Below are 23,441 nucleotides of genomic sequence, written 5' to 3'. Positions count from 1 at the left end.
TTAAATATCTAGGAAACGGTTTTTTGCTTATTCGAATGTCTAAACAGCTCGAAGAAAGAACTTCCATATGGCTAACAGTACGGTCGTCAAGTGTATTTGGTATTGAAAGCATTCATAGATGGAACTGGTTGCTGTGTCTGCAAGGGAGTAGCTGAAGTATGCATGTGCCTGTGTGGATTAACCTTTTGAACTATTAACACATTTTGGGGTAACAGATGGCCAGCAGAATTCGAGTTGATTTGTCTTTTTCCGCTTACTGGCGCTAATATTTGAGACGACAGGAAAGGGAAAAAGGCGCATAGACTACGAATGATCTCAACGCTGGACACACCGAAGAGAAATAAGTGAACTTGTGGCATGCATTGACTTCGGAGAACAGGAGCGCTCGCTGTGTACACATGTATGTTTGTTTGTATGCATGATCGCTCGAAAAGTGTTGAATTTTGTAAACAGTTTTTATTGATTCCATTTCCCGGTGCTAGAAATTAATAATCCCATGATAACGGTTCCGTTGCCTCAGTTGGTACTTTTCTGCAATTTATTGTTGCTATGTTTGGCATACACGAATGAGCATTCTCCCACATACACAAGCACACACACGCACTCATACATACATACGTTCATAAAATCATGTACGAATGCCCCGATATTATTGGCCTTCTGCCAGCTATTGGCATTACGAACGTATTTCTATTCATTATTATTATTGTTGTTGTTTTTGTTATTATTGTTGGGTGATGCTGCGGCATTCTAAAGAGAGAGTCTGTTTTATTTCCTAAATGATTTTATTTCTTTTGTTTTTTTTTTCTCGCTTTCTTCAAAAAGTAATTGTTCTATTATTATATGTTTAAGGAAATCCAATAACTTATTGATAATATTCAAACACATACATATACATATGCATAAAGGTTCATCTCCGTAAATCGTTAGATTGTCGAGATTTGGACAGAATTTCATTGGAATCTAGAGGAGAAAAAACCTTTGTGTTTGTTAAAAGTTAAAATGATTTACAAAAAAAAAAAAAACTCAATTTCACTAACTTCAATAATAGCAAACTTATAATCTTGCAATGTTTCATACTCAACACAATTTTTTAAGTGTCGGTCTTTTGGATACAGACTCGAAAACAGCGAAGAAATCATGGAATTTTCAATAATAGCCAACGCCCTCGATTTCGGCTAAACACAAGGCAAATATATAAACATGTACACATATATGTTTGTATATATAAATACAAATCAACGGGAAATATATATCAATATGTGTATATACCTAGGTACGTTCATATAATCAAGTAAAGCTGCGAGACGGTTTTCACTACCACACTACATGCATGTGCACCGATAGATCATCATGAGTAATACCTACGATTTGTTAGATCCCACAATCACCGATCTTTATTCCAGTCGTAATTAAAGGACCATGAATAGGCCATTGTTCTGTATGCGTTAGCAACATACATACGTTGTTGTTCTCATAAAACTACATAAATACATAGTATGTATATATGTATATACCTATGTATTCTTGGGTCTGGAGAAAATTAACATTAGGCCACACGCCACATACACAAACACAAATGACCGAAATGAATGAATGAAACAATCTTCCAAAAATAAACGCAAACATAAACATACCAAACAACTAGTGCACATGCATGTGTACATTCCTATACATACTTACATACGTGTTCGGATGTATCTCGTGCCCAAGTATTCTGGATGTTATTCCAATGAAGAAGAAGAAGAAGAACGAATGACCAGAATGGAATGTATTTTTATACACTCAGCCAACCAAACCAAACACAAGAAAGGAAATTATTAGCACGGCTGGAGGCATGGTGCAAGAGTGCAGGGTGTCAATTGCCTCATTACCATGCAATGCAAATTAGCCAAACTGGATTTTTATTAGGACGATTAAACAAACAAAACAATCGTGACCCAAAGCATCTGCTATGGGACAAGTATACAGTTCGTCAACTAAAGATTTTGGTTTGGTTTTTTGAACGGATAAAAGGCTATGTGTTATTGAGACTGGTTGAAAAACAGTACATTCTCTCAACAATGCCTGTCCTGTTCAAAATGGTGGTTCTATCTATCTTCTCTTGCCCACCTGGCAGGTTAAGTCATATTGTAACAAACTACCTTGGCACTTAAGGAAGTAGACCTTCGGGAACCATTAAAACCATATTCTATCGTTTAAGACAACTGAGATTTATTTTCGTTTGAGAAGACATACCTGACGGACTGTACACACATACGTATTTATGTATGTATATTTGTCTGTCGATTTAACTGATAATATTTTTTGCTACGATAATAATGAATTTATCAAAAATTTACCCAAATTGCCGTATTTAACTCACACATGAGACAAGACATTTTGTGGAAGACATTGCACGGTGTTCATTTGTGTGTACCTGTACGAAAGCGTTAGTCTAAGTTTTTAAAAGAAATTTTAAAAGTTGCAAACAGAGCACACGTTTTTGGAACAAACCGGCTTCGAATTAATCTGATTAAGGTCGTAATTTTGACCCCTATCACTTTTACGTTGAAAACTAAACTTTGATATCGGGCTAAAGCCTTTTGCATTGACAAACGTTATATCATAGGGTGCCGCAGACGAGTTTGTATTCTGTAGTTATGGACTGCAATATGTAAAAGAGCAAATTTCACAAAATCAGGAAAACTCGACCAGACAGCAAGTCCACAGCCAAAGTTGACTGCACTCGGGTAACACCCTTTTTTAGGGCAACACTGTGTTTTAGCTTTGAATGCAAAACAAAAACACACATATGTAACAAGGTATGTATGTCACATCGAACCGAACCAGATAAACATCTTTAAAAAAAAAAAAAACAAAAAATACTGTAATGATCGGTGCGGCCTTTGTTCGTGGAGAATAAAATGCGAGTTTAAATCACCAACAGCAACAATATCAAATCTAAATCTTCTTGGATCGGTTCTACACCGGACGTCACTATGAAATATGTAAGTTGAAATAATGTTTCTATTCAATGCTTTAAAGAATTAAAAGACTATGGTCGATATTGGACCCGTCCAGCTATGTGTTGTTATGTCTTTGGTAGGTGCAGCCTGTTCGGCCTCCATTGGCAATGCAGATCCAGAGAAAACTACTACCACACAAAAGCCCCACATTGTGGAGATTATGGAATCATCTTCCAGTCACAATATGGATGGCTCGTACAGTTTTCACTATCGTGGAGCTGATGGAACGTTTCGCGAAGAGACAGCAGTCGTAAAAGATGCAGGCACTGAACACCAACATCTGGAAATAACAGGAGCTTATTCCTTCTTCGACGCTGATGGAAAAGAAGTTGTGGTTCACTACAAGGCCGGGGACCGTGGTTTCGTTCCAGAAGGTAACAATATCCCCGAAGAGATATCGGCTGCCGCCAAAGCCAACAGTGAATTGCCAGCATCGACAGACATCGATGAGAGACCTAAAGATATCTCAATTACAGCTAAAGCAAGTAGCAAACTAGCAGCATCGCCTAACATCGTTGAGGGGAGTGACGACTCGGAAGAGGACGATATGTTCAAAGAGACCCCCCAGATGCCGAAGAGGATTTATTAAAGTGAGTTAAATACATTCACACATTCAATTGAACGAACTACGTACAAGTCTAATATAACTTAACATCTTGCAGGCAAAAACATACAAATCTGAAATACCCCACAAAAAAAAAAAAAAATACAGCCTGGCAACAATTACACACACGTATTGCCACCTACATATGTGTATGTATACAGCAGCCACAAGTATTCGAAATTAACGATCAAAATCGATATGTACAAATAATTGTATAAATAAATAAAGGAATGATTCTATTATTGGAAGAGCATGGAGAAATAATACAATGATTGGTTTTTACAATTGCGCATACAGACACAGATACAGATGTGGGTACAGATACAAATACTAGAACACAAGTTCGTATTAAATACAGATATACAAGATACACATACATACACACAAACATACATTTTATGTGTTTGAGTGGATTAAAAAAAGGCTAAAACTAAATAACTAAAACTGTTCAACAGAGTCTTTTAGGAAGTTCGACCGGCTGGAGTTGCTCATTTTGTTGCGCCTGCTGCCGAGGCTGATGTGGCCGAAACCGACGGCGAACTGAGTTGTTGGCGAAAGTTGCACGGACCCATTGATTTTCGTTCTTTGATGCGTTGCTGCAGGGCCTGCAACAGTCCGATCAGGACATCGTGGTTGGGAATCTTCTTGGCGAAGAGTAGTCTCTTGACAGAATCGTCATAGGTCAGCAGGGCCACCATGTTCTGCAATAGAAACCCTTGACAAAATTCTAACAGTTTGTTGGCATTGTAAACCTACAGAGATTGAGAGAGGATTAGTACTTGGGCATTAGCTGGGTAATGTGACAGATGCAGATACCTTGGCATGAATGTACATGGCAACCACATTGTCAATGTCTATCATTTCCGAACACCTCGATTCGGTGTAGCGTAGAAGACCTTCCAATTGAAAGAAACTGGCTGCCGCCATTAACTCCAGTACGTCGGTTTTTAAGACGTCGAGGCTGGTACAGCCACCACTGTACAAGTATTGCATCACCAACTGGAAAATGTGGTAGCGGATGTCGTTTATCTGCACCGTCGGGGTGCTATTTTCGCTCAATTTCGAGCTGAGCATGCTCTGGAACCGCGGGGAAGCCGTGACCAACACAATTTTGTGACCATAGAACAGCTTGCCCTCGACCCTGCAATATAGAAATTCAAAACAGAGTCAAACACACACACACACACACTTAAAACTATAGCACCATATTTCCAACAAACCAAAATGACGCAAGAAAAAAATCTCCTGAGAATGAATTAAAAAACAAATGGAGAATAATCCAAACTGATCCCTTACTCTTGCGATTCTAAAATAAGCTTTCTTAACTTATATCATAAGTTAATTGTTGTAAGCTCATTTATTTCATTTCATTCTTTATTCCCATGGGCTTCTCTCCTGCACCTCTTTCTGTTAACGCGGGACTTGATCCACAATCCACTAGAAAGATTGTATTGAGTTTCTGCAATTCGTATATTTATAGAACCGCAGACTCCCTAATAATCTTTCAGTTAGGAAGTATGTCCTTTGATTAGGAAACACTGTAGATTCTCTCTATATTGTTATTAACAAAAACGAGACATTTCTTGCTGACATTTTTTACAAAAATACAAAACAATTTTGTCAGCTGGGGAGAGACGTGGGAAAATTGGTTGGTCTTATGATGCACCCGACAGGATTTTTAAATAAAATTGTTATGACTAACTTCTTCTTTTAAAAATATTGTTTTCAGAACTATACTGTAGTTTCACTTATGTCTGGTATGTTGGGTTATGTTAATGCATTGACTGTGAACTTGCCTGAAGATAACGTCGCTCAATTCGGGATTGTTTACGAATTTCGGGTCAATCCGGGAACTGTTGATGGGCTGTGACGGGGGCTCCATAATCGGTTTGATCTGTTGCCAGCCATAGCAGGTGGCAAAAATGTCGGCCAGCAGCAGGGTTGTGCCCTCATTCTTACTATAACGAAATATATTGAAGAGCAGGGGCAGGCACTCGCCAACAAATTGCACACTGTAGTCGTCTGGACAGACTTGAAGAAAGTCCTGCAGGAGCTGGTCTATCACGCCCTCCAGGCGTAACTCATGCGCCGCTGCCAGAGCGTGCATCCAACAATGCAGTGTCCAGGGAACACCCAGTGTTCTCAGCTCAATGGTGATATCTGAAATTAAAGATTACGAATTATTTGTGACAATACTTATCCACAAGGTCCGACGTAAATACTACCCAAATGATTGTTTTCTGCACTGTGGTACATGGCTTCCTGGAGGCTTTTGATTTGGGTTTTGCTCAGGGCCGTGGCAATTTCGCTGTTGGACAATCGTTCGGCAACGGGTCCGGCTCTGGTACTGGAACAATCGCCCTCAGCTAGCATTTCCTCCAAAGACAGTACATCCTTTGAGCCCTGCGAAATTGGCGTCGATAGAAGCTTCCTCAGCACGGACCTTTGACCATGGGCTGCTGCGACTGACATTGCACAATAACATCCCCGTTGGGCAGACCCAGCAAAACTCATTGAGTCCCTCTGCTGGGTGGAGAGAAAGGCGTTCGCTCCGTGTAGTAACAAAAGCGACACCACCTCAAGGTTACCCGATCCACATGCAACCTGCAACGGTGTCAACGTATGTTTGTCTTCACTTTGCCGGGCGCCTCCTTCTACTTTACCGCCGCGCTCCAACAGGACTCGCAGAGCGGCATAATTGCCTCGACTCGCTGCAAATGTCACTGCCGTCCAGTGCTGGGTGTCGGGGTGTATGGCAGGGTAGTTGGGATTTCCAATTGCGGGTACTTCTATGTTTGGCTCGCAGCCAGCATCCAGAAGGGCTTGAACCACTACCTCATCATTGCGTATACTTGCGATCATCAATGCTGTCATCCCTGCGTGATTGAGGGTATCATAGCGTGTCGTGACAGGTAACAAGTTCGAGGCCTGGGCTAGAAGTTCAGCCCTTCCGGTCAACATTAGTTTGAAGGCCAGGGCAATGGTGGCACGCTTGCCCAGATCCGTGGAATCTTCACTTCCGTTTGAAGGCAATGCAGCGGCGTTTGCCAAATGGGGGAAGTGGGACTTCTTGGTGGTCAATTCTTCGTCGCTGCACACTGGCCGCATCGGACAATCTACGCCCGGCAGAAGGAGTCTTGCCGCTTGCATTATATCGTCTTTGTCGATCATTGCGGAATTCCTATATTCGGCATGTGCGGAGGCGACTCGAAGCCATTCGACCAATGGCGGCAACACCACATACGCTCGCTCGTAACACAATTCCTGAATGTTCTGGGTGCTGTTCGCATTGCTGTTGTTGCTATTGGCCGCTCCGGCCAATGGCTGTCCGGAGAATTCACTGTGCTCCAGCTGGGAACATCTCATAAAGTAGAAAAGCGCTGAAAGGGCAGCACTGGAGATGGCACATTGTTGGAATTTCTGCTGTGCTCTTTGGGCCAGATCCTTCAGTTCCGAAATGCTGCCAACGCAGGTTGTTAGCAAACATTCCATTGCAACATTACTGCTCCCACTCGAGGAACCACTCCTATGTGTGCCCGAGCCCAATGATGTCTGACTTGCCCATCGCGGCATAGTCAACGCTCCCGAAGCTATTCGTCCTGCGTTGAGGTGTGCAAAGGGCTGCAGAAGACCCCACATATCACCAGATAGCGATATTGCATGTTCCAGAGCGGCAGCTGTCAACTGTTGGCTTGAGTCGGCGGGAAAACATTGAAGTAGTATTTCTTCCAGGAGGTTTTCCATGCCTGCACAAAGGTACACAGCGGCGTATTCGTGGATGAATTTTCCTAACCTGGAGTCAGTCATCCATCGATGGAATCTTCCCACTGACAACTGTATGCCAGCTCGAGATGATTTGCTTTGTTTTAGCGCACTGTCACCCGGCACCGCGAACATGGCAGCCGCACGAAGGCACGCCTTTATACAGGAATCAGCCAGTGCGGGACAGAGCACTATCTTGAAGGCCCCAGCTACTTCTTGCTTGGAACAAAGACCCATATTCGAAGATAGTCTTTGTATTTCTCGGGCTATGCGCACCAATGCCCTCTGCAACAAATAACCGAGACGGGATAAGGCATCGGGCGCCACTCGGTCAGCGTACTCCTTACATCGCCCGTCTCGCAACACTTTGACAATGCAGTGTTGACTCCAGGGCGGGTGTTGCAGTTCCACCAAGCGATTGTGGGAGTCAACCCATACAAACTCGTCGGCGCTGGTTACATTGGTATTCACCGTCTCCAAGGAGGCATAGCGGCCTAGTCGTCTGGCCGGTTCTGAGCTCTCAGAACTGATACTGCTGTATGTGCTGGTACTTGTTTGAGACCTCATGGTCAGTTGCTGTATGGCGAGTTTTATGTCTTCCAGACCATTACCGCTCCATGGTGCTTTTGCGGGGGTGGCTCGATGTCTTGCTCGCGAGTGGTTTGTTGTCGTACGCGAGCGAGTGCTTCGATTGGTGACTGCTGCCGCCAAACGATCCTCCGGCAGAGGACACAGCGCAACACCACCGGGCGAGGAACTGCCATGACCACCGGTGTCCGACATGCTGGCATGACCAGATGATCGATTCTCATCCGAGGAGCTATGACACTCCTTTACACGTTCCAAAGCCCGAAACTCGTGGTGATGAGTTCGAGTGGGATGATTCCCTTTCGACGCATTGCTAGAATTTGGCTGAAAACTCCTCTCAATTGGTATGCCAATACCAGCTGCACTGAAGTCGTATGCGCTTCGATCGGAGCATTTGGTCGTACCACACGTATTGGTTGGTTGTTGACAGAGGCTGCCACTCAGCATTGGCGGCTGCGACCTTACCGGTGTACTTTGTGCTGTGAGCCGGGATGGCCCTGATATAGCCCGCTGCGGTCCCATCTTTCCCGTATTACCATTTTGCGATAAGGTCCTAACGTCCATCTTGGTTTGTCCATTTTCCAAATATGGAGGGACATGTGTCGACAGTTTTAAGGGACCAGCATTGGCCTCGCTTTGACCACCTAAATTTGTCAGCGGTCGTTGAGCCACTTCCTTAGGTATGCGTGGAGCTGGTGTTGCCACAGCCGGACTGTGAATGCGTACGGAGCTTGTGGAGCAGCTTTGTAAGCCACTTGCATTTACTTGAGTCATGTTGGCACTGGAAGTTGGGGTTGCCGGCAAGCCAGATGTATAGGAAAAAGGGGCGCTGGTACGCTGGCTGCATAAATCAGGACGTATGTTACCCACCGGTCTGGAAAAATAAATCGCAAGTGTTGACAATCCATCAATGAACAAGTTACAAATTATCAATAGATGTTGGATAACTGTAAAAATGCGATTTTTCCCAAGTTTCTTAAAATATATTAAAAATTATCTACATGTCCTACATTATCATTTTATCCTACATTATCATTCTAACAATAAATAATCAAAAAAAAAAAAAACAAATCCTGCCTCAACTCTACCCAGGTCTATTTGTGGTTTCAGACTGTTTAAAAAAAATATGCAATAGGTCATTTTTCAATTAAAAGAGTGATTTTTGAACTGAAATCGAAATTCATTGATAAATGCTCATCATTTCATTAATTAATAAAATTTGTCGGTAAATTGGCGTCCCAAGTAAAACAATCGCTGAGAGTTACCGATGCAATCTGTGTCATTCGCTTTTATTTAAAGTTCAATTTTAAAGTTGGTCGGTAACGGTAAGGTTGTTAAGAATTCCACCAGTAGCATTACCCACACCACCAGGTCTATAAAATAAATTAATTTAAGGAACAAACAAAGGGAATGTTACAGCACAAAAGGTTGCTATATACATATATTTGATCGCTATTTTATTTCATCTCAAAGCTGGGGAATTTCCCCTTTGGGAACGTTATATCAAGTAAATGTCTGAACATACTTCAAACCATTCGCCATATTCCTAGAGAGCAATAGGGCACCTCATATCAGATTTCACCTTTTTATTAGGTCTTAGTCGTCTACCCAAAGCAAACAATGAACTCTCTGTAATTAGCATTCTTTTGTTTTGTTGACTTAATCTAACTGTTGGCTGTCTCCGCTTGGGACAATCGAATTGAAATTATGTCACAGCCACCACAAGTGGAACGCACAACCCGTGACACATATCTGCCTTCTGAAAGAAATTCGCCAGCTTCTCTCCATTTGTAAACAGAGCCGACAAAGAGGTGTCGGCATTAGCATATGAAAAGAAAACTGTTAAATTGTTTTACCGTTCGATGTCTTGTTGGGATGTTAACAGCTTAACAGCTGAAAAGAACATGCCCGTTGAATAGTCAGTGTAACTTAAGAGTGCGACGAAGAAGAATTGTGTGCTAGATTCTTTAGCTGATCTAGGCATGTATGAGCATGTTGGTCGTGCCCAGCATGCAGGGTAGAAGATTTTGAAAATTGGAAGAAGAATTTGAAAAAGCAACAGACAAAAATTCTATTATTATTATACGCTGTTGTCGAATGAATACAGATAGTCTCTTAATTTAGGTCGACAAGACAACTGAACACCCTATATTCAATGAATCGTATTGAAAGCGAAAACAGTCTTTCGTTGACCTTCGTAAAACCGCCAGCACATGTTGTCGAATTTGTCCTTTGAACCAAAAAACAAATCAAAAATCATGATAAGATTGAAGGACAGTGGTCCCACATGTATGGGCAGTTGTGACAAAAATGTGCCTATACAACTAATTGATCTGGCTTTTTTAGAGTAGCTTTATAATAAGTAAAATACAGTGTGATCAAAAAAAATGAAGTATGATCCACTTTTAGGCATAATCCCCATAAAATTTGGCGTCTGGTGTTCTTAATGGATACCTGAATTTCTTGTAAAATAATATTGATATGGGTATACAATTTGATAGAGCTTCCATAGAATACCCCACTTTTACTTCTTTGGAGGGTTTTTACCATATGTTTGCAATTGATTTTGCCAAAATTTAACATTCGTGTTAGGGATAGGATAACAAATTGTTTTGTCAAAAACTGTCAACATTGAACATGTTTTTGATATACCTGACACAAAACCCGATTTGAAGAAATCAACAGTAAACCTCCCATATAAAGATACCTCCACATTTGCCTATTTTAAAGATCAAGCTTACATTCTGGAACACATGCAGATATATGCAGCTGTGACAATATTTTCGTAAACTACACACTTTTTCCAGTAATATGGACCAACGTTTGAGAGTGACGAGGAATGCCCCAGGAAGTAGAAGCAAACCTTTTTTAACAACATACATACATAAAGTCGCACTCTAAGAGTTTATTTCTACTGCAGTTAGAGTGAATTAATCCAAAAATTATTTTGATTTCAATTTTTGAGCTGCCTATACTGCAATTAGAATGTCAACCTTCTCCAAAATCATAAAAAAAATTATTCAACATTCTCTGATTTGGGATTGTCAAATGCGGTTTTTAAAGTAAAAAAATAGTATTCGAATATTAATATTTGATATGTTAAGAGAATATTTGCGCAGCGCTAAAGTAAAGATTTGTTGTATTCGGGTTTTTTTTATATTTTTGTCATGGTTTGGGACCACTGTGCAATGACTTTAATTTGTTGAGTAAAAACAAAACATTAAATGTAGTTTCCTTATTACCGTGCACGCCATCCTTGAACGAAACTCCAATCGCCAACGCCAACAGCTGCGTCCTCCTCGTCGCTACGCTCATGACCGCCGGCGCTGCCTTCGTCGTCGTCCTCATCATCGTCCGTTGGATTATCCTCGTTATCCCTGGGCTTGCCAACAAGCGCTTGACAGGGCCTAGACACCTTGTCGACTAGGGCAGTTGCTTGCTGATAGTTGCCTTCAATCTTAATATTAATTACACCATTCTGCACACTCTCAATGTAAGGTGGCAGCTCAGCGTTCGTTGTTGGCGTGTTCTCATTCTGTGTGTGCGAAACGAGATCGCTGGTATTGAGTTGCAATGCGATCGGTGTCGGTGACACTGCCTCATCTGTGCTGCTCTTGTTGCCGCGGTAAGCTAGCGAGTCGCCAAAGTAAATGACAACCTTGTGATTGGGTTTGGGCGGCGTTTGTGGCTTGCAGCCTCCGTTCTCGATGCTTCGGATTGACTGGGGCGAGGGAGGGGCCTGAGTCACTGGCGTGGGCGACGGAGTCTGGGTTTGGCGTCGACAAAAATCATAAATCTGGCCGATATCACGTTGTTGACACATTTCGCTGCATTTCAACGACTGCGGCTGAAATGTCTTGATGGAGCTCGAAGCCCGCCGACGCAAAATAAAATTTTCATTCAAACGGCCGAATATCGATGAAGTGACAGGAGGCCGGGGTGCAGGTTTCTTAACGCCTTTTCCCGGCTTGAATCCCCGCAATTCCCGACACAGACTACAATTACAGTCTTTGGTGCAATACATTACGTTTTGGTTCAGTAGCTTCTCGAGTCTTTGGTCTATCAGATACGACAGAAAAACAAACACTATCACACACACACACACACAAACACACTTGCTTAAGTGGAAACGTTCTCAAAGTAACCGGCGTTTACATTTTCGACCCGTTTCTATCTTTCATGTCATTGCCATTTTTACAGACATATGTACATATGTATTTTCATATCGATGTTGGAGTGCTGCCGCCGTCGTACACCCGCCGCACACCAATAGCGTGTGCTCTATGCTGTTTTGCAAATACTTGAATTTTATTTCGAGTTACGTTCCATTCATTAATTTCGATTATTACAACACTTCCTATGGACACACTTCACTAGCAACCGACCATTTCAAATAAGACCAAGATTGAGCTCCGGATCGAAAGCAAGAAAATTGCGAGCCGAGTAACGGACGTGAGCGTTCAAACAATGTGAAATCTCGGAAGAACTTTTCGCTGTCGTCTCAATGTTTCCGCTTGCGTTACGAACAGTAGTGTGTGTCAGGTCATCAAGCGTGCAGTTGCCTATTAACATTTTCCGCTCGGCGTCTGGAATGGAAACGTCGAAGAGACTGCCGTTCATATAAAGTAACTGAGTATTGTTCCGACACCAAGTTTTATCTTCTTTCCACGACAACCGTTCATGACCAGCAGTAAAATGAAACTGAAACTTTATTGCGGCTTAGCATGAGCTTGCTTTCAGTTTTGATGTGGATGATTGTTAGACGTTTGAAGTTAGATCTTTCACTGCTGAGCGCAGCTGCCACAGCCAGGCCTTGTCTGTGGGGCGGCGGCGATGATGAGCTGTGTTGTACAGCGCTAAAGTGCGGCTGCGCAACGTACTAGGCGTTTCAACAACAAATCACAGTGCATGAATGGTGGTCTGTCTGCCCCTCTATGCTATCCCTCCGCGCTTTTTAAGTCTTCATCTTGACTTGAACACGGGCCTTTGTTTCGCAAAGAAAACCAAGACGTCAAACAAACAATAGCGAGAGTATAACTGAAAATGCAAATTTATGTGTAATGGCAACAAAATGCGTTCGCACACAGATACACACCATTCTTTTACTCACCGAGTGTCATAACTCAAGAAAATCGATTCAGCAGAAAACGCATTCTAAAATTCCAATTGAACATTACCCCTAAGCGATGGACCAATGTAATCCTATTTAAATATATGTGCAAAATCAAACATGGACTGGAATTTAAAAGGTAGATACAATCTCAACAAATCGACTAAAGTAAAAGATCGCTGAGGCACAATATGAAGCAGAACTGAAGCAGAATGAATAACCTATAATTGAAAAAAAATTAATTTTGTGAGTTACGACACTCTCTTGGTAAGCGAGTGCTGATTGTGTATACACATTTAGATTGAATTTGTTATCTTATAATGGTAAGTATTCTTGTAAAACTCAAAAATAGTAATAATTAAAGAAAAAAAAAAAAACAAAACATTTATGAAGTAGAGGCATTAACGTATTTATGCACTGCAATTTGTGAGAAATAATCTGACCTTAAAGGCGTGTTTTTTAAACTTTCATTAGGGATGACTTTTTTTTGAAAAGTTATAACATTTTCAATATCTTGTTTGTTTGAACCGGTAAAGAAAGAATAAAAGTCGGGTGAGCCCGACTTTATGATACCCTACACCTCTTTGCATTTTTAGTACAGCTTCATTTAATATTTAACAATTTCAATAGGGTTCGTCCTTGGGTCAAACAAATGACTTGTGCAAACTTTAGTCTGGATCAGGCGATAAATGCTTTGTTTACAAAATATATGGATAGACGGACGGAAATGCATAAATCGACTCAGAATATGATTCTATGCGGCTCATCAAACGAAACTATGGGTCTATCTCGCTTCCTTTTGTTTGTTACAAACAAATGCACCAAGACATAATAACCTGACCACTTTGTGGTGAAGGGTATAAAAATCAACGGATCTAAGTCATTTTCATGGTAGAACTCATGGTACAATAAAAAGGTAAGATTTTGTGTATGTATTTATACTTCAAAATCAATGATTGGAAGACACGTATATCGCAGTTCGGGTAAATATATAAACGGAAAATATCAAATAAATGAAAACAACTTCTTGCATCTAATTTTGAATAATTCTGACAGAAAGCGGGCATTGCCTCAGGACTGCATTTGTGTAGTTTCATCATTTTGTTCTACCTCCTTATTATACCAAGAGAGAACTATAAAGGCTAAGTTATGCAATCATATGTTTACAATTTCCCTTTCAAAATGATACCTTTGACAACATGTCATTGTCAAAATGAAAATGTTGTATTAACACAAATCAGAGGGGGAACTTGTTTTCTATGCAGCTAAATTTGGAAAAATGTATATTACAGGAATTACAGAGCTGTACATGCTTCTTTGAAATGACGTTACCCTAATTTCATTGAACCTTTTACATTTACTAAAAGCTGACATTTTAATTCCAAAAAATAAAGCAGACGTTTTTACCACTGATTTGTCAACTTTTAATAACCAACGAATAGCTAACTATTTCGAGCGACATGCCTTGTAAAAATAAGGAGTTACTAGGTTTTACTAGCACTTACAATTGGCAAACAAACCCATTACATGGCAATGGATTTTTTTCTGGATTCTGTAGTTCCGATTGCCAATGTCAGCTAAAAATGAAGACATTGCAGATACAAGTTAGTTGTGCCACTGATACTATGGTTTTACAAAGTTTATCCAAAGTGTGCTTCTATTCCGTGGATAATAAGCTTGTATCTATTAGTTGCCAAAAAGTAATTGTCAGAGAACAAGTTCACAAAGATTAGAAAGATCCTATAGGCACAAACATTGTTCTCTTATACTTGGGCGTGAAGGCAAAAAGGCGCTGTGTCACTCCTCAACTGCCTGCGAAAACATCATCGTATCATTTATGGCAATGACTGGTGACAACGAAATTAGCATTTCATTAGGTAACCCGTTTTTCGCTTATTTCTCCGCTCAATATTTAATGCCAAAGAAGCATTTTTTCGTACCAAAACAGCCGTCTTGGTGAAATGATTGATGTGTGCTTAGCGATCTTCCAGTCGGCAAAATATTGAGCAGTTTAAGACTCATGTTCTTGTTTATGTTTATTGTGGAAAACACAATTACAGGCTCAAGATTAGATGCGAATGTATGCCTGCTTCATTCCGAATTAATTGCAAATACTTAAATTTCCTGTAGACACTTTCTACGCTTACTTGCCTAAGTGTTTTCAGCTTGCTTCTTCTCTTCTTCTTCAAATAGTTTCTTTTGTTTTAGCCAATTATAGAAAGAAATGATAATAATTAATTTATTATACAACCCAGCTGAATCAAATACATTACATGTACTCAGAGGTATGGCCCGTTGACTGGCTGCATAGTTCGGTAGCCGCTTGGCTGGCTGGTCGGTCGGTCGGTCGGTCGGTCGGTCGCACTTGCTATATCAAATATGAATTGAAGTCCAGAGCTCCAAGCCAGTGGAGCCAAGGCAACTGTGGCTCCGCTCGGTGTACAGGAAAACAAATGTGTCTGCAATTAAACAGAAAAAGTACTCGGCGGCCTGTTACTGTGAGAATACCCGTCGTAATGTCGACCGTATAAAACAAAAGTACAAGTTATTGTTTTAGAAATTTTAATGTTATGTTTGCGTGAAAAGTCTCGGAAAGTCAAACAATGAAAAGAAAAGTGATGATAGTAAGCAATATTTGCTGTTGTTGCCGTTTTTTTGTTATAGTAAGCCCAGCTACGGCAGTGTGGGATCATTGAAAATTCCCGTGGAACTATGGCCAAAGTGAAGACTTGTCGCTATTGTGGTAGGGGTTGTGTGTTGCACAACCATCACATTATGGGGTGTAGCTGACGAAGGTGTTGTTGGGAGACAATTTAAATAATTACCTTCATAATTACTTCCGAAGTTGGAAGATTGAACGTTGACTAAAATAAAAACCATACTGCTGGTTTGGGCCAACGGTTTACAAGTAAAAGTCGACATTTTGTAATACATGTATTGACGGCCAGTGAAGTAAACTATTCGACACTTCAAGTCATATTAAAGACACTAGACTATTACAGGGGCTCTGAGACCAATAGCCTCAAAAATATCTCCACACTGCAGTGCTGGCAAAATTTATTTGCGCCAAAGGGAAACAAAAGACAATGCAGCCGATAAAGTTCAGGTTGAAGTTGCAGCAGAATGAACTTGCATAAACATGACACGTCTGAAATGAAAAAGACAATGGGTTGATGGTGTGATTTTAGACCTGACAACTCCCACACTTTCTCGTCTCATTAAAGCGACAACTGGAACAAAAATCGTGTACATGGTAAATGCAATCAAATCTTTGTTATTTGGTAGCCGCTATACATGTGTTTCGGAGATGAGACCACATCAACTGAGGAGGAAAATTTAGTTATGAGTCCTCTGGACTTGCAATTCATATATGGGGGGAAATCTGTGGAAAAAATATTGGAGAGTAATAGAAATGGTTTGTTGGCCTTGTCATAGCATTTTTTTAAGACATTGTTTAAGGCTTCAAGAAATGCCCTGTGGGGGGTTAAAAAAAATCATTGTACCAATAAGGCATTTGATATGAATTTCATAATTTTTGTGATAAAAATCTCTTCTGATTTAGATGTAGCTTCCACGCGCACTCAACATAGGCAATTTCTTTACCGATTTCCCTCAAATTGTTATTATATTTTACCATAATATTTGTTATTTGGGTATTCAAAGATTCTTGGGGTACGACTTGGCTTTTAAAAGACCAAGGAGTTTAATCGCAATATTGCGAACTGGAAACTTTTCCCATAAAAGAGCAATGATTTCGGAGTAAGTGTGGCACTTAACACTGTCTTTGTTGAAGGTAAACGTTTTTTAGGTCAATACCATGGAACTCCCATAAATCATGAAAAAAAAAACATTAATAGGTGTGTCTGGTTACTTTTCCAGCAGGAATTGTCCAGCAACTTCTTTCTGAGAGAGTAAGGTAGTTTTATTCTCTTTTGCAAGGAAAATGCGAAAAGTAAACAGACGGTATTCCTACAGAAGTTTGCAACTAATCAGCTGATTTGTCAAAACAAACCAATTTGTCCCCATAAGGAGAATTAAAACAAAGGAAGCAATACTAATTTTACAAGTTTTTTAAATAAAAATGTTGGAAATAGTCTTTTATTTTCTTATTACATATTAATATTTACTTTTTTTCACATTCTTTTACGTTGTTCTCAAATTGAAACTAAACAAACAATAGAAAACATCTGATTGAATGTCGATGAATGAGAAGAAGAAGAGTTGCAAGTGATTGCAAGAAGAAATTTGTCCAGGAAGAATTTGCAAACTCTCACTGAAAGAACTGTCAAAATTTCTCTCTCCTTTTGCAGAACTTTCGGGTTAACAGACGACTTCCAGTAACAATTTGTAACAATTGTTACAAATTTTAGAGTAACCAGACGCACCTAATCTTTTTTCGGAATGTGAGATTAAACTCCCCACGGACCATGTACCGCACCAAACAGTCACACATTGAAGTTGGAGAGGTTTCTCAACAATAACTTTTTGAGTTTCGAGTCCCAGATGTGACATTTTTTCCACCGAGGTTGAAATGAGTTTCATCAGTCAAAATATCAAATTCGATGGAAATACGGGTAATTTTCATGATTTCAAAGAAGCAATCAGCAAAGACACGATGTTGTTGATGAGCGACCGACTTGAGTTCATGTGCTAACTGAACTTTATAAACTTTAAGGCGAAAGTCTTTATACACAATTCCAAAGAACGGCGAAGGGTGAACAGAGGAGTTGAGGTTTCTGCATCATTCTTAGCTGTTTTAAGCGACGGGCACAAGTTGTATTTTTCCGAAAGGGTGCTTCACAACCATCCAAAATTTCTTCAGTTTTGTCACGCATCTACGCCACTTTGTTTTGTCATGTTCCACTGATCCAATAACGAATTGGCAAATCAAAATTACATCAATCGAAGAGCTAAACCTTAGAAGTGCAGGTGTTACCTGTCGAATGTTGCATCTGGCAATGTAGCAACGGCACATGGACCTGATCAACCACACGCGCCCGCTCATTCATTGGTAACAACGGTCGCAACAGTTGGGACATGCTAGCGTGTAAACGTCATCAGTTGATGTATTTTCCGAGCCATTTATAAATATCTTTCTGTTTGACCATTCCGTATTCGATTATCAAATTCTGCCATTCTGTGCGTATGTAGTTGACAGTAACAAAAGACCCAAGAAACGAACACCCACCCAACTAGCCGGTCATTATTGTTGAATTTATCTCTCAGTATTTATTTTCTGCACAATCATCGTTTCTTTCCGAACTTGTATGTTATCTTAACACTCCATTATGTGATATAGTTTAAACCCAGAGATCGACTGATTGCAATCTATGCCTTATTGGTCAAACAAAGAATCGCGATATAAAACGAGTTTGTATTTCGTTGACCTTTTGCAGACCCATATTCCAGTGCCCTTTATTAAGGCCATCTTTGTATGTCCAACAAAATGTATTCACCCGAAACAACACAAGAAGCCAGCTCAAGACACAATTATCCAAATGGCATAATAAGAGTTCGCATTTACTACACACGCACATAGCCTCCTCTCCCCCTACAAATCGTCTCGCAGAGAAACGCCGAGTAGATATTTCGTGAACTAAAAAGGTTGAGAACACAATGGCGATGGTAAAACTATTTTGCTGACTTAATCTGCTGTTCTGCCAGTGTAGACATACATGCACACAAAAATGTGTACATATTTTATGGCCATAATTTTAGTTTCACTCGCACGCAGACCTTGACCAGCATAGAATGTGTTTTCACAGATTCTGAGATGGAAATCAAAAACAATTCCTTCTAGGCAAGACGACATTGCAAGCTGTGCGCCTAACCATAAACATAGATAAGTATGCTGTTTGGCCAAGAGCTTTCAAATTGATTCTAATCTTTTTTTGTTGATAAACCTAAAAAAAAATAATTGTTGCTATTGATTTTAGTTGGAAATGTTTTCCGAAGGTATATTTTTCCTTCCTTTCAGCCATAGGTGTATCGAAATCGTATGCTGCCGAATGGGGTTTTCTATGGGACTTAATTTGAAAAATGACAAATTTTTAATAAGTTGGGTAGACGCTTGTCAAGATTGTATTTGTAAATGTAATTTATAAAGATGACGTTTGATCAGCGATTTATAATCGAATATTACTCCCCTTTATCACACGTAATCGATTCAATTCATTATCCAATTGATCACCCAAAGACTTTTGGATGTTTTTCGCCATTGCAGTTGGTGGCTTTTTAGCAGACCAAAGGCAATCGCTGAGTGGCTGTTTTCGCCAAAATGCGCCTTAACATATGCCACACTTTAACACAGTCTAGTAACGGCGAATATCACAATATGTTGTTGTATACTTCACTGTGCCCTAATATGTAATAGCACATTTATGTATTTACACATATACATGTGTAGGGGAACGGGAGTTATGTACATAGTTACCTTCGTGGTTTCGGTCGAACAATTTCATGATTGGAATTGGTGATGCACAGCGGACTGAGTGCCGCTCCAGCTAGGTGTTCCACTCCGCCTAAACCAGGATCCCAACTATGATGTCCCGCCATGTCTGTGTTATTTTCTGTCGCAGCATTAGGTTGTGTAGCACTTGGTGTTAAGTGAGGTTGTTGTTGTTGTTGGTGTCGTGTAGAATTTGTAGTGCCTGTATTGTTGTTTATGACTCCTCCGCTCAGTTTGCCAACGCCACTGGTTGCGCTGACTGCTGTTGCGGTGGATCGAACTGCCGGCAATGGCATATTTTGCTGTCCACAGTTCTTCGAGGGGCCACAATTGATGCCGTCAACCGCGCATGTGGACGATGTGGAATTGCTGACATGAGCTTTGGTTGTGGAAGTGTGTGTAGTAACTGTAAGATTGTCATTCACTTTGGTTCTTAACTGGCCCTGTTGCGTCGCAGTTGTGGGGCTGACCGCTTTATTGGACACCATTGAATTGTCGGCATTTGCCAAGTGAGCTGTAAAAAGAAATGAATTTGTTTGTTACTAACAAATATGTATATTTATAAGAGATAATCAAAGCGAGCATTTTAAAAGTATTTATCTAGGAATAGTACCACGATCAAAAGAGGTTTAACCGGATCAAATCACTACTATAAAATTTGGTTTATGTTTTAATGAAGACATCAAAAAAAAAGAACTATTTCTGCGTGTTTTCAATTAAAACATATATCAAAAATAGGTAACATTTTTGTTGTTTTAAACGGAAAACTGTCGATATCCTCAATAATTCCATATATACTACAGCATCGCCTGAATGTAACATAGGCTACATATAAAATTTTAAAATTCTACTATCGGAGGTACCTTCAAAAAAATTTAGTTTTTGAATGCTCATATCTATTGATCGGTTAGAGATACAGTCCTCAAATTTGGAATGTGTAACGAAACTCAGTACACAAATAAATTTGCCCAATTATTTTGAAATCAGTTCGGATTTGGGTACAGCTCACATATATATTATCGGCCGATATTTGATGCACCAAACACGTCATGTATGTCCAATTCCAATGAAATTTGTGAATCTGAAACGGAATTTGGCACAAAAATAAATTTGCCCAATTTTTCAGAGATCGGTTTAGATTTGGATATAGTTTCTATATAGTTTTCTCGGACGATTTCGTGTGTTTGATGCACCAAAGACACTAAGTATATCAAATTTCAAAAGTGTGACAAAATTTGGTCTAAAAATAAATTTTGCCAATTTATGTTGAAACCGGTTTAGATTCGGATACTGTTTTATTAAGGATCCTTGATCCACACGCCTTTGCTAAAGTGTTAGGCTAACAGTAAAAAAAACTTCAAAACAATTTAATTGAGACTATGATTCTTACAGGGAAGTATGTAGGTTCATGTGTATTGCTACCTCAAATCCCTCTAATAGCAACAAAAATAACGTTTTTTCTTTGTATTTTCGTTATAAATTTCAAAACTTTGGTTATTAATTGGATATCGATATTAAGGTCCACAACCGTATAACAGTTTAGAACGTCACTATATGATTTACAAATCTCGGCAGCTAAATCTGTTAAAATGGGTCGACTAGTATTAGACGTGCAAAAACAACGAAAACTGTTTCCGTCAACCAACAGTATTCAGATCAAGTCAATTCTCCAGAAATTCAATAGCTTTTGACAAATCGAAAACCCCCAGCTCAGACATTCTATTACTTGGCGTAGCGATACACTAATCACGGTCATCACAGTCAGTATGTGGCCAAATGCCATCCACACGCTTGTTGGCATCTCTCATAGCAGCTGCACCAGTATCAACTCGCTCTTGTCATAGCCTAGTAAATTACGTGGCAAGCAATGAAATGGAAATTCCAATAATTCCAACTTACCGACACGCTATATTGGGAGCATCGTGGAATATTTGTGACCGATTATAGAGTGAAAGAACACGACGTTTCACAATGCGCACTGTGAGCGCCGCTTATTATTGGCTGTTTAACGGCGAGAAATGCGTCAGTGTCTAAATAGGAGAGGAAAATCTATTAAGTGGATTGCCACAGATTGCGTTAGCAACTTCTGTAGTGGGATTCGGAAACCCCTTAATGACATAATTAAAAAAAAAAAAAACAATCATAGAGGAGTAAAGCCACATGCAGTAGTGAGAATTGCTGGAAATTTCAAAACCCAAACTATTTTACGTTGAATACTGAATGTCGATCACTTTGTTTCTTAATTCATTGTCCAACGTAATTGGTAAAGGGAAGTCGGAATAATTTTTTATTATTTTCAAAGATTTGCAATTGAAAAAGTTGTTGTCGTATTGCAATTTATTCACTCCATATTGGATTGTCTTTGTTTTTTCTCTCTCCCACACGATTGCTCCAATCACCATTACGAAATGTGGTCTCATAAATATTACCACCTGAGGCGATCCACATCAATTTCCAATGGCCGTTTACATACCTTCGAGGGAAAATTTATGCATTTCAGCACGACATTTAAGATAAGTGGTACCAGTTGACATTAATGTACATTTAATGGCAGATTCGATTTAATGTTGCAGCATTCTAACCGTTTGTCACTTATCAGATTTCGAACATTACTTGCTCTCTAACACACACACAAACTAAAACAACCCATTTATTCTAGTGTTATTTGTTATTTTTAGTTTTGTGAAAAAAATATCGTGGATTGTAGGAAATGCCAAGATTTGTCCGAAAAATGAGGGTTTTTTAATTATATTACTTCAGAAGGTAGTGATGGCGGTGCTTATACATACCACATATGGTCGAGGAAAAATGTGAGTACATACATTCGTATGGAGGCTGGCAAGCATACTATAATGTTATTGACATGAGATACAACAAACACTGCAGGCAGAACAAAACAAAAGAATTTGGAAAGATGTTGTCAACACACACAGTTTGTCCACTAAATTCTGGTAAAATGAAAAATTAAAGACAATATTGATTTGTACATTGAGCAAGTAAACAACATTGTTAATAAATTTGTGTGCAATAAATTTGCGTATTACGGCTTTAGGGCCGTTTAAATTAGGTGGAGCGGGCGTTATCTAAACTCTATTGATATCATGGTACAATGAAGAGAAGGTAGGTCAACTTTAAAAAAAAATGCAAGTATAGAGGTCTACCTGTTTGGCTTGTAATGTCAGAATTAGTATCAAAACAATAAAAAATCAAACAACTTGTTGCATTAATTTTGAACAAATAATTGAAAACCGCGAAAACTGAATGAAAGGTCAACATTTCTTTTCAAAATCATGTTCTATATATATCTTATGGTTTATTTTGCGACATAAACTGTAGACTTTGTCGATGCATATGTTGCAATAAGCATTTTGAAAACACCCGAATTTGAATATTTTCTGAACAATTTTTTTATTATTGAAAAGAATATGCACACATAAACAAATGAAGTTGACATATTAAGCCAGAAAAATAAAAAAATTGAAATCATATGGTAGTTCTGCCCTACCTTGAATTTATTGTACCATGATTGATATTATGATAAAACATAATATGTATGGGAGGTGTTCAACAAACAATATATCGAATTTCCAAATCTGGGCCAATCATCACCAAAATCGTACATGGACAGGTATATAGATACACTGATATGCATTTCAAACTAAGTCCATCTTTGGTTTCTTATGGTCTGGTACCAGGTTGAGGTATGCGGTGGATTTACCCAACGTTTTTCAACTCGCTTTAATTCACATTCATTCCCTGATAACACAAACGTCGTATGGAAACCCGTTCATTATTGAAGCAATGGATTCATACAGAAAACTAAATCGCCGTTCGCAAACATTTAGTCGACAAACCGTATGTTTTGCAGCTGTTTATGTGCCAGGCACATTAACAGACACCAAATTCCCCATGTCCTGTTGG

At 39.6% G+C, this 23,441-nt stretch overlaps 2 protein-coding genes across 7 annotated transcripts in view; one reads left to right on the top strand and one right to left on the bottom strand.

Annotated features, from left to right (window-relative positions):
• Positions 1 to 2,451: 2,451 nt before the first annotated feature.
• Positions 2,452 to 3,881, top strand: LOC101895591 (larval cuticle protein 65Ag1). The gene is made up of 3 exons (XM_059124181.1): positions 2,452 to 2,990; positions 3,064 to 3,598; positions 3,671 to 3,881. The coding sequence occupies exons 1-2, from the start codon at positions 2,982 to 2,984 to the stop codon at positions 3,595 to 3,597; spliced, it is 543 nt and encodes a 180-aa protein (XP_058980164.1). The 5' UTR covers positions 2,452 to 2,981; the 3' UTR covers position 3,598; positions 3,671 to 3,881.
• A 166-nt stretch (positions 3,882 to 4,047) lies between these two features.
• LOC101896269 (ankyrin repeat and BTB/POZ domain-containing protein 2) overlaps positions 4,048 to 23,441 on the bottom strand; it is a 30,833-nt gene continuing 11,439 nt past the window's right edge. For 4 of the 6 annotated variants that reach the window (XM_059124173.1, XM_059124177.1, XM_059124175.1 and 1 more), the window contains 5 exons: positions 19,506 to 20,034; positions 5,838 to 8,836; positions 5,409 to 5,772; positions 4,429 to 4,753; positions 4,048 to 4,364 (listed from right to left, as the gene is read on the bottom strand). In XM_059124173.1, the coding sequence (XP_058980156.1) occupies positions 4,101 to 4,364; positions 4,429 to 4,753; positions 5,409 to 5,772; positions 5,838 to 8,836; positions 19,506 to 20,008 (4,455 nt within the window). In that variant the 5' untranslated portion in view covers positions 20,009 to 20,034 and the 3' untranslated portion in view covers positions 4,048 to 4,100. Of the gene's footprint in view, positions 4,365 to 4,428; positions 4,754 to 5,408; positions 5,773 to 5,837; positions 8,837 to 11,204; positions 13,000 to 13,072; positions 13,294 to 15,345; positions 15,414 to 19,505; positions 20,035 to 21,419; positions 21,559 to 23,441 lie in introns of those variants that run through there. The other 2 variants (XM_020040114.2, XM_059124176.1) reach the window with 2 other exon arrangements.

This window comes from Musca domestica, unplaced genomic scaffold (assembly GCF_030504385.1).
Source record: "Musca domestica strain aabys unplaced genomic scaffold, Musca_domestica.polishedcontigs.V.1.1 27, whole genome shotgun sequence".
Classification (NCBI taxonomy): Eukaryota; Metazoa; Arthropoda; class Insecta; order Diptera; family Muscidae; genus Musca; species Musca domestica.
Note: the sequence above shows the minus strand (reverse complement) of the source record. Positions and strands in the feature narration are given on the sequence as shown.